Genomic DNA, 16,669 nt, shown 5'->3' on the forward strand with positions numbered 1-16,669 from the left:
ACCTTGTGTATGAGGCTTGACACAGTGGAATGTAAAGAATCAATTAGCGGAATGCCTGTGCCACTACATTCCCATGCTTGTGGTAGAACACTCCTGCTACTGTTTGCTCAAACTCAACACACAAGCGCCAAAAATCTGGACTGCAAGGAAGCACCAATCTCATTTCGATGCTTTTATGCAGTTGTTCGGAGTAGGCAGGTGAAGCCAACAGCAGCCAGGGCTGGTTGCGATATTTGGTTGGCATGTAACTGAGCTTTGAAAATGGTATAGTGGCTTCTGTCCTAACATTTGTACAGAAAGCAGCGCCAAGACAGACACAAAGAAAGACTGACAAATGTGAGCCATTCAGTTTGATGGAACATCTATATCTATTGCAAGCAACCCACACCTCATACCGAAAAGGGCCTCACACCATACTAAAGCCACAAATAGCCTAAATATAAGGATTGAAACGTGTTAACTGTGTAAACAGTATTACGGAAAATGAGCACTGCAGCCGTAATAACGTCAAAAGGCTGATTTTTCCGCAAGCTTCTACAAGGTCATCTAGACAAGAGGAGGAGACATCTGGAGGGCAAGAGAGACGGAACAGTAACCACTCGACCGATGCTGCGCTGCCAACCAGTTTTGATTGACTGCTTGATTTAACGCACCGAAGCTACACCTGGACTATGAAGAGTGGCGTAGTAGAGGGCTCCGGATTAATTATGACCACCTGCGCATCTTCAACGTGTGCCAAAATCTCGGCCACATGGCCGTTTTTGCTGTTCCCCTTTATCTGAAAAGTGACCATCACAGTTGGAATCAAACCCACATCCTTGGGCTCAGCAGCACGCCTTAGCCACTGAGCCATCATGGTGGGTCCAACCAGTCTTGCTGAACATTCACTGCTGTTAAGCAGTTACCCACATCAAGCTACGTGGCCCACAACAGTGACAACAGCATTGAGGAGGAGCCCTCGCAAGCACTGTTAGTGCTAGTAGTCAACCAAGAAGCGAATTTTCTGGCGACAAAATCTAGCAGCATGACACACTAAACATCAATTACCTAGGTGTAAGAAGCAGGTTATTGCCAGTTTGTCGCTCCATGTGGCTAATGCTTTATGTTGCAACCCTATACCTTTGCAACTGCTGAAAATAAAAAATACAGTTATCCCTAGCAGTGTGGTTACCGTCCGTGTGCCCTATCACTGCCCTTGACATGCTACCTATCTTCTTCACTCACAAACCTACTTGCCTTGACAAAAAGATCTGTCTTGCGAACCTTCTGAAGGAAAAAATGGTTCAAAGAAACTGCACAGAAGTGGCCGTGTAGTCATTTGTATGCAACTTTGGATACAGATTCAGCCACACACCTTTCCACAAAGCCAAGAAGTGGATTACCAGCTTGCCAATGACTCCAGTTCTATATTCAATCCAATGCCCTCCCTAGCTGCCGAACACCCCAACTTCCCAAAGTTGTGGGGTTAATTTGCCTGAATTTTTTTTCTTGCGATTTCTGTTTCTAGTCAATTTTTGACCATGGTGTATAAATAGCAGGAATCGAAATACACGCACCAAGAAAAGGCATTTTTGAAGCCAGCCAATGAGGGTGTCGCAAAAACCTCCGAAAAAAGAAAAAAAAGGGGGGAAAAAACCATACGACCCTTGCTGATCACGTGTAAAAACATGCCTGCAGTTTTAACAAACTAATAAAAAAATAAAGAACAGAGGACGGCGTATCAGTTCCGAAAGTGAAACTACTATTCCGGCAAACTTGCCCAGTTCGGCACAGGTGAAGGCCTAACTTCGTGATTTTTAAAGGAAACGGTACTTCTACGCTGCTGAACAAGCCTCTTACTAAAAATCAATTCTTCGTACCGACCTGTATTTCAGGAAAATATGACTATGCCCTTCATTTTCTCACGCGGCATGGGAGCTAAACTGAGCTGCAGTAGAAAGCACGGGGGAAAAATCTGTTGCTTCACGAAACGTTTCCAATTAGATTAGTTCCAGATTACTATTTGAAGTTTTGAGAGATGGCCAAGGTCCGTGCAACGGACGTTCAGCATCTCAAGTTGTGCGTAAACCTACCCGCTCAAAGAGCTACCCAAACGCTCCCATACGTCGCGAGCGTGGAGTGCGCTTTGACATTTTGCGCTCTAAAGTACCGACACAGAGTTTGTCCTTTCTGCGAGCACTCCGGCCACAGACGTGGCTCGATCATATGGTCGCGGAAAGGCTTTCCGGGCTCAAGTGGTCCGCGACCGCGTTTTCTTTTTACGGTCACAAAACGGCAGCCACGCAGAGGCGTCGTCGGAATGCCTTCGGGGACCACCCACCTTCCCCAGCCGTACAGCCTAGCGGTTCGCCGGGCGCATCATCTCCTGCCGCTGCAGTGACCACCGTTTTTCGGGGCACCTACGAAATGAGGCCTCAAAGCCGCAGGCTGCCCCCACGGACGGACTAGTAATGTCCAAATAAGGACACCGCCACTGAATGTAGGCCGCCAGTGACCCGTAGACGCATCCACACGCGTGCGCCTGCGAGCTAAAACACTGACCAAACTTGTCACACCGTTAGCCACCTGTCAAACAATACGAAACTCCGATAATGACCGGACAGCGCTTGCGGCGAGCCCGCCAGACGCTCGCCGTGGGTCCATACCTTGGCGAAGTCGTACTCTTCGATCGGCGTTATCTCCACGCCGTCAAGATCGTAGTCTTCGTCCATGGCCTCTAGACTGCCCGGCGGGAGCGTCCCGAGCTGCTGTCGAAGACGCAAACCGTCTCTCACGTGTGTGCTTGTCGGGTTGCAGCCGTGGCTGTTACAAGGCCTAGCATTACTGACTCACGGCCCGTCAGTCGCCGTCGGCACCGTGCTGCTCCGGCAGCAACACTTTTCGTCCGGACAGTACCAGGCGCTCTTCCATTACCCACTCCGCCAACGCGGCTACAAAAATCGGCAGTTCTTGACGTTTACGTGAATCGTATCCAACCATTGTGCATTTTGATAGGAGCAAAATAAAAGTCACCCCCCACCACCGACGACGGCAACTACACCAACAACACGCCCCGACCGACGACGACCGACGAAAAAACAAAAACAAAAAAACACAAACTTAATGATTCCAGTGTTGCCAGCCGTAAGGCTAGTTGCCGACAAGTTTAGCAAAAACGTTCTTTCAAATATTTTAACAATTTCTAAAGAAACAAGTACCAAGTTAAGTTAAACAATCTTCAAAACAATTAATAATGTCCATTAAAATGTAAGCACATAATTTTTAAAGATACTTTTGTTGTTGCGCTAACAGATGACGTGTGTTTCGGGGCGCCGTGATGGAAACGTCGAGGTGTACGCCGACGACGCAAATGTGTTCTGCTCATTCTGTTTCGTTCGCAATGAAGTCAGTAGTTTTAGGTAAAATATCGGCGTTATTAATTGTATTGGTGCAATTAAGCTCGGTGGTTTACGCTGGTAAGTGAACCGACGTACGGTCTTTGGTAAAGCACGAAGGTAATGTAAGGGAAGGCGTGCATACCAGAAACAAAGATCTTGGCCGGCATACGAGTCTGCAGTCGCGCGCATTATTTACATTAGGTAGACGAAAAATGAAATTGAAAAATGAACACCGTTTTACAGCAGTTAATTCTGATGCCTTGAAGGTTTCAACAAGTGGAGGCGCGTTAAATGAAGGTACTGGATGCGCGAGATACACCGGTTGTGCAGAACTGTCGGGTAGTTCATTAGTTGAGGCTTCTCTGTGGGATCACGTTAATTTCAGCTCATTAGTTCGCCCTGCTCTAACCTCAAAAGGGATAATCGGGTGGCAAGCGCATTTCTCGCAATATTTTTACAGGTTGAAGTTTCAGGGCATTACGCAATTTTTCATAATTCTCGCTAATTGTGTTGTGTGTAAATGTCTGACGACAGAGTAGCGAATAACAGTGACATCGCCAATTCCGGCAGGTGGCCCAATTAAAATAAGGGCAATGACCATTGCTTACCTAAAAGTTTTCAGAAATGTTTAGGGAAAATTTATATTTTGTTGGCGAGCTAATAGCACTAGGAGGAACCTAAGAAATGCTTTTTTTTGTACGTTCGTAATGAACATTTACAAAAGGGTTGTGGGTGAATTCTTGGATGCATTCACCTTGTCGACAAGTTTGTTCACACGTCCGCTGGTCACCTCTGTTTATTTTTCAGACTTGCAGTACGTTACATGTGGCTCTGTGCTGAAGCTAGAGAACGTGCACTACCAAACACGCCTCCACTCCCATGATATAAAATACGGGTCAGGCAGTGGCCAACAGGTGAGCGGTGCTCTTTGACTGCAATGACTGTTTGACTGTAGACCTGCGCCCCGCTGTCAAATACGTCACCAGCATTATCATCTGGTGGCGGCTCACTTTAGGATTGGCTGGCTTCCTCGATTTACCATTCTTATATAGTCCATGGGCAGTCTGCCGACTATACAAGAATACACATAAGAATACACACAAAAATTGAGTGCGGGACTGCGTCCTGGGCAGTTCACGGAGGTTCCGAAACTGATAATCGAGGAGGCCCAGTAAAAGCCAGTCCTAGTGGCCTTCTGTTGTCGCCGTTGTGCATCAAGCTGCTCAATTCTTTGTCCCAAAATTTTATCGCTGTACTTGTACTGTGCCTTTCTCAGCATCAATTCTTTTGCTGGCACGATCTATTTTCCTTTGTGGGCACCACATACCCTATCTGGCTGCAACAAATTTATGTAATTTGAATACAGAATCTGTGCACGTTTGTTCAACACTCAATCATGTTCACATCCTACCTTTAATGTAGAACAAAAGCCACTCCTGCAGTCTTCAGTGCATGGGCACTCGGTTGTTCTAGGAGAACGTGTGTGCACCTCTTAATTAACTGAATGATGCTACAAGTTTATTTGTCGACTGCATGAATGAACACAAGAAGCATCCATTAGCAGAATACCCTTTCCTTTAGTAACAAGGGCTCGTTGCTTCGGGGCGCTTCCCTGATGCACTCTATCGCAAGCTCATTTCTTTTTCGATGTCATTTTCGTGGCTTCGATCTGTACTGACCAAAAAGAGAGAGAGAAAGAAACCGACTGTCCACCTGCCTCTTTCCAGTCTGTTACAGGTACCATTGATAGGGAAGACAACAACAGTCACTGGGTGGTGAAGGGCAAACGGGAAAAAGCCTGCCAGCGGGGGTGAGTAGTTTTGCGTGGCAGAAGTTGGATATGTCGGTCATTACCTAGGTACCTTCCAGCATTTTCCTCGTGTCCCACCCATTTGCAGCTAAATGCATGGTGTGAATAGGACCATTCTTCTTCGCAGAGAGTAGAGAACAATTCTCGGTGAAACCAGCTGGCCAATTGATCCTCTTTTTAATGCCTAAGGACTTGCAGTTTGGCATAGAAGTACCTGTGCAGAGCTCTAAACGTCTTTTTTGCAGCCTACTTTGGTTCTCTGAGAATGTTTTTGGTGCCTTGTGTCATTTCAGAGAGCTACACAGAGTTTCGGTCCTGCCAAAATGCGCCACAAGTGGTGCTCCTGCCGTCTTTTTACGCCTTGGCTGATTGCACCTTTTTTACGTGTGGTACTGGCTGTACAGATCTGAAATTGCACGGAACTTTTTATGCTAACCTGTGCGTGATACACTCCAGGGTATTAAGCCTGTGGGTTAGTGTGGCTGGGGTGCATAAACAAGCAACACTGAGGACGACAAGACTGATAAATTTGGCATTTGACTTGCCCCAGGCTCCTCTACTTATTTTGTGTACTCTCTCTGAAACATATGCACCCCTGGCCCTTCACTGCAGCATCCACATAACACATACGGCATGTAGGTGCAAAGCACTAAGACGCAATCAGGTAGACAAGGGGGTCAATGAATTTAGCACTCGCCCTGCTTCAAAGTTTGCCGTACTCTTTTTTAAAAGGGGATGCACTTAGAAATCCACATTGTGCAGTAATTGCCGAGGTTTCCTTGTTGACGGCAGTGCACGGGTGTGTGCAGGGACCCAATACCATGTGGCTCGATGGTGCGACTGGAGCACTTGGTGACACGGAAGAACCTGCACAGTCACCATTTTGTGTCTCCGCTGTCCAACAACCAGGAGATCAGCGCCTTTGGGGACGGAGGCGACGGAGACACTGGTAAGGAGACTTTGATGCGAGCAGGGTTAATTAAAAAGTCTGCATGTACACTGCACATTACAAGCATGCCGCAGGCAATGCTGAACTGTTAAGCCGATTAGGTCATTTGTTGCTCTGCGTTCATGTCTTCTTGTGAAGTCACTAGTCGATTGATTGATTGTAGGGTTTAACGCGCCGACGCAACGTAGGTTATGCAGCGCACCGTAGTGGAGGGCTCTGGAGTAATTTTGACCACCTGGGGATCTTTTAAGATGCGCCGAAATCTCGTACACGCGGGCATTTTTGCTTTTCGCCTCCATCAGAAAAGCGACCGCCGCGGCCGGGAATGTGAAGTCATTAGTCACACCAAAGTGCACGTTTGTAGGTTTCTTAAACGCGCTTCTGAATGAAGCCTGGGTAAAAAAGAACAGGTGGTTGGGGCATTTGATGAGACAAATTTTCATGGCATTTGAGTGTTCGTCCTTACACTACGAAGTGCTACCTTAGCAGGAAAAATTAGGTTAACAGGCATTTGTCGTTTTACTGTTGTGGGGTGCACTTCGAACTGCAATGAAACATGATGACCGATGGCCACATTGTTTTCCTGCAGGTGACAACTGGTCTGTGGTCTGCAGTTCCGACTTCTGGGAAAGGGGTGCCTCAGTACGCTTCAAGCACGTCGACACCGACATGTGAGTGTTGGCGGGGAATGATTCGGTGCTTGTGGAACGAGTGTAGAAAACTGGTGATTAATATTTGCATCATCGTGCAGAAACACAGCAGCTTACGAGAGACAATGAAAAGGTGATTTACATCGGCCCAGAGAGCTGCAAAAAGGAATGTGTTAAATATGCCTAGAATGGAAGGTAAACATACCCTGAAGTGGGAAAAAAAATAAATAAATAAATAATAACAAAAACAGATTGCGGAACACTTTGGACCAAATTAAAAGAAACGACTACTTTGGGAAAAGCGTGTATATAATATAAAAGGCATAGCCTGTATTCAATAGCGAGACACGCATGCAGGCAACTATGTGAGTGCGCCGTCACCGGTTACGTAGGGCTCCGCAGGATGGCGGTACTTGTCCATGCCAAGCGTATGATATGCGATTCCAAGCTCTAGCCCGCCGAATGCAAAGTAATGCCTCGACTCCAATGTGAGTGCGATTAATAACAACTCTGTTGACACCACCGTTGAGAATTGAGTTGAAACGGAGCCGACAACGCACGCCGGTGTTATATTTTTCTTCGGCATGCAGCCGCAGTGGCACAAGCCGTGCCATGTTCATGACGCTTCGGCCATATCTGTGGCCATTTAAACGTTGCCAAATGAAGAAATTGACAGCTATGACAGCTAAACTTTTCAATGAATACCACCTATACGGTGGGTGGATAACATTAAAGGGGCCATGCAGACAAACACAAGTTTTGTTCATTCGAAAGATTGCGTCATTAGAATCATACTGACACCACTTTTAATGCACGCTTCGCTAAAACGAGCTATATAATTAAGAAAAAGGAAATGGCCATGCAACCCACTAGCTCATTTCCTGCAGGAGAACCTATGGTGATATGCGCCCAACTGTGCGATTGGCTGCGGCTGGCAAAAGCAAACGCAAATTAAGCAGGGCTTATAAGCTTGCCGGACAAGCTTTATGCGCTTACATTTAGGGCACAATCTTTTTATAGCAGTAAGAACGGTGGGGTAAACATTGGAAGTTATGAAAGTGCACATAAACATAGAAGTACCAATGCATACTGCTGTTGGTACTGCGCACACTATGATGTTTTAGTTGCACAGCACTGCGGTGCTTTGGGGTTGTCTCAGACGACACTGACCGACTAGCATAGGTGACGATGTCTTAAGTGACCATATTTGTCGTGCGAACACCATGTTTCACAAAATGATTATTTTCTACTTTAACAAAATCAAGCCAGGTACAAATACAGTAAAAAAGGCAGAAAACTGGCAGGCATGGTATGGTTGTGCCATCTAGTTTGACTTGTGGTAAAAAAAGCTCCCTAGCACATATCACATCATCGCAGATGTCACGAAAACACACGACTTGATGGGAGAATCAAAATTTTAACTTAAATTGATTAATTTGTCAGTGAATAAAGCATTGTTTGCTTTTGGGCAACCTCTGGGGGCACCACAAAACATGAAATCTTTTGAATAAAACTTAATGTTGGTACCAAAGAATGGGAAAAGAAGCTGTGGAAGGCAGGATACTTGGTGGAGCAAGGGGCATGTTCAGCTGGTGCAAGATATAGGAAAGTGAAAAATCACCAAAGAGGTTTTGTCACCTATTGGACATCAGTGCTAATGATGATGACGAGTTAATGAATGTAATTTTTTGGTCCGTGTAATGCAGGTGGCTGTGTTCTTCGGGCCAGACGTATGGCCGGCCTATAGGAGGCCAGATGGAGGTGTGCGGCCTGAACTACCCGGACAGTTCGTGCCACTGGAAAACGGTCGAGGGAGTCTACATCAAACCAACTGCCGACATTACTGCCAGCAAGATGCTGCACGACCACTCCGAGCTCTGAAGCCTCCCTCCCCACAAACCCCTTCTCCCCTTCCCCCCAAACCTGGTGCATCGTGCTCAGCCAACACTGGACTTTGCTTACAGCCACTAAGGTCTCGTCGATCGCCTCGCCACCGACCGTACCTCCCATGGCCAAATGTTGGCACTCACTTGAAACAGAAGCTAACTCACCAGAGTCACTTACTGCTTGAAGACGTTCTTTGGCACTCTCCATTTGCCTCTGAAACAGCTCCGCAAGGTAGTTTAATACTTCGGCATATTCACAGCGAATTGGAGAGCAGTGCAGGAGGTGAAAGTTCGGACAGCCTCCCCCAACCTGTTACTCGGTTGGGGAGGCAGATCGACGAGACCTTCAGCCCTTATGCTGGCAGTGTCAATAGCAGTGAAGGCATCCCTGGTCGTGTCACAAGCAAGTTTTGATCGTAAAAACGTCTCGCATCACATGGCTCCGTTTTAGGGTGCCCTGCCGACACTCCATTCCCTATCCAAGGAACTGCTTTCATCTTGTCAAGCCTGTGGTAGCTGCTAGACAGCATCTAGTCTGTGCTCGGAATGCAACTGGAGATGGTTCCTTGTAAGAACGTATTTAATGAATTATACCAAACCTTGTCGCGACTGACTACCGCAGTTGTGCAGTTGCATTGTTGCAATGTCGTGCAAGAGAGGAAGCGACTCATGTTTCTACGATGTTGTAAAAGAAAATTGTTTTGCTGCTTGCTATTACCAGGCTGCAGAAGCACCAATCAATGTAGTTTGCGTGATTCATAATTATTTTTCATTTGGTGTCAGAAATATTACTTAATTTAAAAACTGCACTGAGGCACGTGTACTTGCCACAATGTCACGTTCATCACAGACCAAATAAAAGAAATGCGAATTCAAAGTGACTCTTGATCATATTTGCTCATCAACGTACTCGTGAAGCATTGTTCAACCCAGGTGTACTGATTTTGATACGATCGGAGAATACCTCAACGTAGCGATAACTCGGTATCAGAAACAGGCCAAAGTATGCCCTAATGAAAGTGCTTTCAGTGTCTGCAGTAACTTTTAAGCAGCAATTATTTAGCCTTGCTAGGACATGTTGGCTATCTGCAGCAGATTCAAGCACCCAAAGCTTCGGCCCACTTGTGACTGGGCCAATAGAACAAAAACAGTTTCTCACACACCAGTTGTGCAGGTCCCGAAAGCAATTCCATCCTACTTCATTCCAGACGTATTTCACTTCTACCAGTGTATACAAAAAACAGTAATAACCATCCTCCGGTGAGGTCCATAAATGAACTTTGGTTTGCCATAATTGCAAATGCTTAGCTTTAGCCTCTCACAGCACGACTGGTCAGCATTCCCATTGGTGCTGTGCTGTGATCTGCTTGGTCTTGCACTACCACTTCTTGATGCTGCCTCAATCCAATTCAACAAACCTAAGTTTCACTTAAGTGAGCTCATCAAGAGAAGAAGCTGCAGCCACACTTAGCCAAGTATTACAGAAGGCAATCGCGCAAGAGTCCCCAAGGTGGCAAAATCGCAACGTCGGGGGTTCCAATTAGACATGGAGCTCATACGGTTTAGCACAGCAACAAAAAAATCTGTTGATGTAGTGAGAAGGCAGGGTCACATTGTAAAGATTAATATTTCCTTTTCTCTGAGACATTAGAAGTTACTTTTCACCTCCATCAGAACAGATCATGCGCACATAAGCAAAAATGTTGCACAACTTCTAGCTTACACTCGCATTTCACTGTATGGCAGCATCTACTGCGAGCACAATAAAGTAGTGCATGTAATGTATGCGCTGGAAGTAGGTGCTCACAAGCTGTGGCCTGTTTGCGAGCAGTTTACTGTGCTTTCGGAAGCACTCATTAACATGGACAAAAACTGACGTAAAGATCAGCACCTGGGCTGCACTCCGGAGGTGGCGTGCTTCACCGCGGTGCCACCTAATACCGTATTTTCGCGTGTATAACACATGTCAAAAATGAAAATTTCAGGGGTGAAGTAGAGGTGATGATCATATGAATGGTATTTCTTTTGATGCAGCTTCACTGCGATGCGCGTTTGGCTGTGATGCCCCTACAGCAGTAATAGCGACTAAGCCACTGTTATCCCACTGACAGTGCTTATTTTGCACACACAGCTCAACGATATACCAACCTGAAAAAATGTATGCGGCAAGTCATCTAGTTATGTAGTCAGCTAGGTAAGTTCTTTTGCATAAACAAATGTGTAATGTTGTAGGAGTAGTAGATTTGGTCCACCCTCGAATGTAAACATATGTGGGAAATACGCAGGGATATATTTTTTTATTCATTGACAGAAAGTGAGGGTGCAGGTTATATGCAGGGGCAGGTTATACACGCGAAAATATGGTAAGTCTGTAGCAATTAATGCATCCATTGGCAGAGTTACAAAATGTGTTGTGGGCACGCAAACAAAAAATGTTGCGGCCAGTAGCAGCACAGAACTAGAAGACTGTGTAAAAAGTCAGTTTCACCGCATGCTTCAGTGCGTGCAAAGCTGCAGACCCTAGTAGCCAACGTGATCTCTTGTCACAAGGTGTATGATAAGATACCCTAAGAAAGAAGAATGTTAAGCACAGACCAACAGAGGAGCATGCAAACATGCTCTAAGTAACACTGAATTCTTCCAAGTGCTGACACAGTGCTGACCAAGGGAGCTGACACAGAGATAGTGCTTGCGTGTTATCAGGAACACATAAGAAAAGCTGACCAGTAGCATCGATCCTTGCCACACCATGCAGAAAAGTGACACTAAGGATGGCAGGGATTCGAAATGAGTGCAACAAAAGGTCTGTAAACTCGGCACTGCAATTGCGAAGTTTCTGCTGTTCGCGAGAAAGTACTCACTCAAGTGACCTTGAGTGCATAATCTCAGAACTGCACGAGCCTATTGACCAACTTCAAAACAAGTTTCAGGACCCTGGCTTGTTAGAGTTCACTGAAGGAAAAAAAGAAGCTGACCTAAGGGGCTCAATTTAGCATGGCTAGTCTACTATTCTGTTTATATCGCACTCGGTTTAATTTATATCTCGTGATAAGCTATTAAGATGACAAAAAAGTGTGAATGTTAGCATGCGCTTCATGTGAATGCTAGCATGCACTTCATACTGCTTTTTTTTGACATCACACAACTTAAAAGTAGATGGGCGGTGGCTTGTTCAGAAGCTGCTACCCGACAAAAATATCAGAAGCAACAAGTGTGCAACAAGTGGGAACTCTAAGTAGATAGCTTTTTTTAACACAGAGCATTCTTTAGTTACCTGCCTTCATCGTTACACAGCTTGTGGCGTCGTAACACAAGTAAGAACAAGTTGTAACACAAGTAAGACAAATGCATGGAGGAATGGTATTACGCACACCCCAATATCTTTACCCTGGCTATAAAATAATGACTCAAACTTTGCGCTGCAGTTGTGCTGATATCAATGATGGCATCATAAACCATTTACAAAACCCCATCTTGATTTACTTGTGCAAGATGAAATGGGGTCTCTTGGGCAATCTCCACTAAGGTAAAAGGTAATTTTCAAGAGAAAACGGCCGTCGTTGATACACAATAAAAGCGGATGATGATAAGAAATAGTGTTCACAAAATGTGGTCTCTTGCAGGTGACGTCGGGAGCCTTTAATATAGTAACACTATGCTTCGTATATTACATGGTGGTTTTGACAACTATTTTTTAATTGTTGCTAGAATTAGCCGCTGTCTTGTTCACAATTTGTGATGTTTTACTACTCTATGGCACAGAGGATAAGAAAAAAAAAACACCCAAATCTGTTACCTGGTGATTGCACAAGACAAATAAAGACAGCTATGAGAGGTTCAATCTTGGAGTGAAACCAGAAACATTCTTTGTGTTAGCAATGCAAGTAAGCAGTACAGTGCAAGACAGAGATCTTGCAGGCAAAATGGCTGTGCCACAAATGCCACTGATTGCTGATAAAGTTATCACCCTGATACATAATACTCATGCAAAAGGAACTTGGCCTGTCAAAACTGGCAGCACCACTACCATGTTAACTGCAGTTAAAGGAGCCATGAAGAGAAAACACAAGTTTGGTTCGTTCAAAAGATTGTCTCGTTAGAATCATACTGACACCACTTTTAACGTAAACTTCGCTCAAATAAGCTACATAATTAGGAAAGACGGGAATGGTCATGCGACCCACCAGCTCATTTCCCGCAACAGAATCTATGATGTCACATGAGCTAAGCTCTGCGATTGGCGGAGGCTGGCAGAAGCAGACGCAAATTAGGTAGAGCTTACAAACTAGACGAACGAGCGATTTGCGCTTAAATTTAGGGCACATTCTTTACAAAGTAATAAGAATGATGGGACAAACAGTGGAAGTTACGAAAGCACATGTAAACATAGAAGTACTGATGCGTTCTGCTGTTCGTACTGCGCACAGCATGCTTTGGTTTAGCTGCACAGCACTACGGGGCTTGGGGTTGTCTCGGACGACACTGGCCGATTGACGCAAGCAACGGTGTCTTACGTGACCCCATTTGTCGAGCGAGCACTGTTTCAGGGAACGAATATTTTCTCCCAGAACAAAAACAAGCCAGGTTTAAATGCGGGCAAAAACAAACCAAACGCTTGCCACGGTATGGTGGCGCCATCTAGGTTACGGAACGTAAAAAAACGCGGGAACAAACCAACACCGCTGTACAGGGTGGAGACAACCTTTGAACGGTCCCGTGCCGCCGCAATTGGGCCAACGGGCTTAACCGCGTTATTCTTTTCGTTTCCCACGAGACCTAGCAACGCGAAACAGACAATATGATTCAAACTTCTTCAGTAAACCGCGTTGCGGCGATAATTTTAGCGCGGTTTTGACACAATGGCTTGCTTCGGCGGCGAGCGAGCAACCGAAAATGGCGGCGCCAGCGTATACGTGTCTCTACCCTGTACGGGGATGCGTGAATGAAGGTACTCTAGGCTGCAGAGCGGTCGGTTCCTGTGATGTCATTTGGGACCACGAAAACGCACGATTGAGCGGGAAAATCAAAATTTTAACCTAAATTGTTTAATTTCTCAGTGAATAAAGCACCGTTTGTATCCGGACAAGTGCTGGGGGCACTATAAAACACGAAATCTTTCGAATAAAACCAACTTGCATTTTCTCTTCATGGCTCCTTTAAGTCACTGCCACATTAAAACCGACTGCTTTTCTTTCGAACAAATTTATGAAATCATTTGTTATGATGCCTTGAAGTCACTACGAAAAATTGTTCTCTGTCGGGCGGTGAAGGCAGCACAAAAGCACATGCTGTGCAACAAGGTCAACCTTTACTTCCTTCTTTAGTTGCAGTTTTTAAACATAAAAAAATAAACACTCATAATTCAACTGGTAAAAGTATACTGCACTGCTCGTGACGTATTGAAAAGTTTGCATACTTGGAAACCTCAAATAACATTCCCAACTTAACAATTAAAAAAAATATATCTGGCTGCTAGGTATTTTCCTGGTGACTAGGTAAGCTTTCTCTGATATTTCTGCATTTTCCCAATCGTAATACACCCGCAAGACATTTCTGTGCATCTTCCATAGAGCCTGTGGACACGAGGTGAGGTGATTAAGAAAAGGTGCCACACAAAATACCAAACTGAACACTACATTTGCTATGCTTGCTTGTCTACAAAGGAAGTGTTGCGAAATTGTGCAGTCTAGAAAACACAGTAAAAAAATCTCATGACCTCTGAATGTGTGTTGTAGCAAACCTGAGGAATTTTCATTAGCAGGGCCAACTTCTTCAATTCAGCAAGTGTTTAAATTTTGCTCCTCTTTCCAAATGAGTCTGAATGGTGTGGCAAACAGCTGTATTGATGCTATGTATTAACTCTTTCGTTACCACGCCTACTCAAATCGATCACCGGTGATCGATGATTTTTATATTGCCTATTTCAACATGTTGTAGTCGTTTCTCGTACACCTAATGTGGCCAGTGGTTAGTCTAGGCACTGCACTCTTAGAATCAGTTTAAATTTTCCTGCTTCAGCGACATTGAGATTTTTGACGGCGTTTTTTGCGAGTTGAGGTGCGTGTGTTTTTTAGGAAGGGGGCGTGGCTGCTGCACTCGACAAAAAACGATGCAGATCGTGGTTAGGCTGCATCACCATAATATTTTTTTTGTCAAAAGGTTCCTGGCAAGTCAAGTTCCAAATAATGTTGTCAGCTTTGTAGTCCGACAGCGTTGAGAAGTGATAACCACTTTAAAATGACACCAGCTATTCACTAGTGATCTTTGATTTGCAGAAAGGGCAGCTTTATTCTGCCAAAGCTTATTTCTGATCGTCCCCCACATGTCTAGCAAGTGTGCCTGGCATGTTCAGCCAGTTTCAGTTTCATTTTTGCACTGCGAAATTCATATTTGTCGGTACTACCAGTACTATGCAGTTACGCAACTACAGGCTCATTTGCCAAAGGGCCTCCATTGCCCGCTACTGTTCCTCAAAACAAGCATGCCGCTTGTGCTTTCACTTTATCTACGCCTTACTTCTGCGACAACAGCTTCCGCTGAAAGTCAAAAGATAACACCAAGTCGTCGAGTATCAGTTCAGACGAGGAGAACGCTTCCAATTGGCCTTGAACAGCGCCAGCTGTTCACCGGCCAGTTTCAGTTTCATACGATGGAATTTCCGGAGGTCTAATGTCGCTGCTTAGTAGAACTGTCTATTCTGACAAAGTCTCCAACAGCCTTGTATTTGTTTCTTTTCGAAATTGTTCGGTGGCGCTGCAATGTAGTAGGCTCGTAGTGCTGACTCGCTTCATAGCACGACGGCGGCTTGGTGGGCACGAGGCACGTGCCTAGTCGCTTGCTGGGCACGATTCTAGCGCATCGTACCTTATTTCTGCAAGCAGGGCTACACCACAGCGAGTCCGAAATTGATAATAGACCGCAAATGAAAGTTCTGACTGATAAGTGATCATCAGAATGTCAACAAGCATCCACCAAAGAGCTTGGTTTTCAACTTCAAGCGGATTTTTTCGCATCGCTTGCTTGCCTTCAATATTGTGCTGGTCATAATCGTTGACAAGGTGTTTTTACATCACGTGGAGGCTAATTGGGGCCTTTAATAATGCCAAACCACCAGATTTCTTCTAGAGAACCATCCAAAATAGCAAAATTTGAAATAGTGGTTGGGCTTCACCACAAGGCACGGGCAACACGCGGGGTAACATTTTTTTTTATATCTGAAAAATTGTATCGTGCAACTCAATCTTTTTTCTAGGACGGGTTTTTGAAATGTTTACCTACAAAATGTTTACCTATTTTCTGCGACGCGTGGACAAAAATTGCGAATACGGCAATTTTTTCCGCAATCATTATTTATGAAAACATTATTAAAACTGGTGTCGTTGGAATGCGCGTGCAATCATCTGCATTTTATGTCACTGCAATGTGTGCCTAACCAAGAAGTATAGCACAGAAAAAATGTTTTGTTAGACCCCTCAAAATTGGTCAATTTCCCGCAATAACGAAAGAGTTAAGCAGCTTAGATGTGGTGGCTGTTTCAAATGTGAATGCACACAGCAACAGCGTGGTGAAAATTACAGAGTTTTAGAGTTAAAATCTGGACCCTTTTCACGGCTTCTCGGAGCTAATTTTAGTGAAGTCGGTTGTTAATTCCTCCTTTCGCAAAGAAGATTGCTCTCCTTTAAGCTTCACTGCTAACTAAACGTTACCGTCTGAAAACACAAACAGCCCGGGTGCTTGCCACTAGTCCCATCATGCTTGCCTGTTCCCCCCTGATTTCCATTGGGATTTGTCGCAGCCAAACAGCCAGTGGCATGCAAGCACACAGGCGGTTACAGCCCTGCCTCGAATTAATTACATTCCCTCACATATTATTGCAAATGAAAGGCACTGCTTTTTCACAGCAGCAAAAGAGACGAGATAAAAATAAAAAATGGCCGCATATCTGCTCCTTGCATTGCAAAGGTCTCCGAAAGACAATAGTCGACTGGCGGGCCTGC

At 45.0% G+C, this 16,669-nt stretch overlaps 2 protein-coding genes across 2 annotated transcripts in view; one reads left to right on the forward strand and one right to left on the reverse strand.

The window, feature by feature from the left end:
• The window catches only part of Patronin (calmodulin-regulated spectrin-associated protein patronin), a 48,990-nt gene extending 45,905 nt beyond the window's left edge, over positions 1 to 3,085 (reverse strand). The window contains exon 1 of the mRNA XM_077682650.1: positions 2,646 to 3,085. Within this exon, the coding sequence (XP_077538776.1) occupies positions 2,646 to 2,711 (66 nt within the window). The 5' untranslated portion in view covers positions 2,712 to 3,085. The remainder of the gene's footprint in view (positions 1 to 2,645) is intronic.
• A 203-nt stretch (positions 3,086 to 3,288) lies between these two features.
• On the forward strand, positions 3,289 to 9,549 carry LOC144151554 (stromal cell-derived factor 2-like). The gene is made up of 6 exons (XM_077682651.1): positions 3,289 to 3,455; positions 4,185 to 4,291; positions 5,105 to 5,187; positions 5,997 to 6,136; positions 6,726 to 6,807; positions 8,493 to 9,549. The coding sequence occupies exons 1-6, from the start codon at positions 3,317 to 3,319 to the stop codon at positions 8,665 to 8,667; spliced, it is 726 nt and encodes a 241-aa protein (XP_077538777.1). The 5' UTR covers positions 3,289 to 3,316; the 3' UTR covers positions 8,668 to 9,549.
• Positions 9,550 to 16,669: the final 7,120 nt, after the last annotated feature.

This window comes from Haemaphysalis longicornis, unplaced genomic scaffold (genome assembly GCF_048455015.1).
Source record: "Haemaphysalis longicornis isolate Haplotype H1 unplaced genomic scaffold, Haemaphysalis longicornis Haplotype H1 scaffold_9, whole genome shotgun sequence".
Classification (NCBI taxonomy): domain Eukaryota; kingdom Metazoa; phylum Arthropoda; class Arachnida; order Ixodida; family Ixodidae; genus Haemaphysalis; species Haemaphysalis longicornis.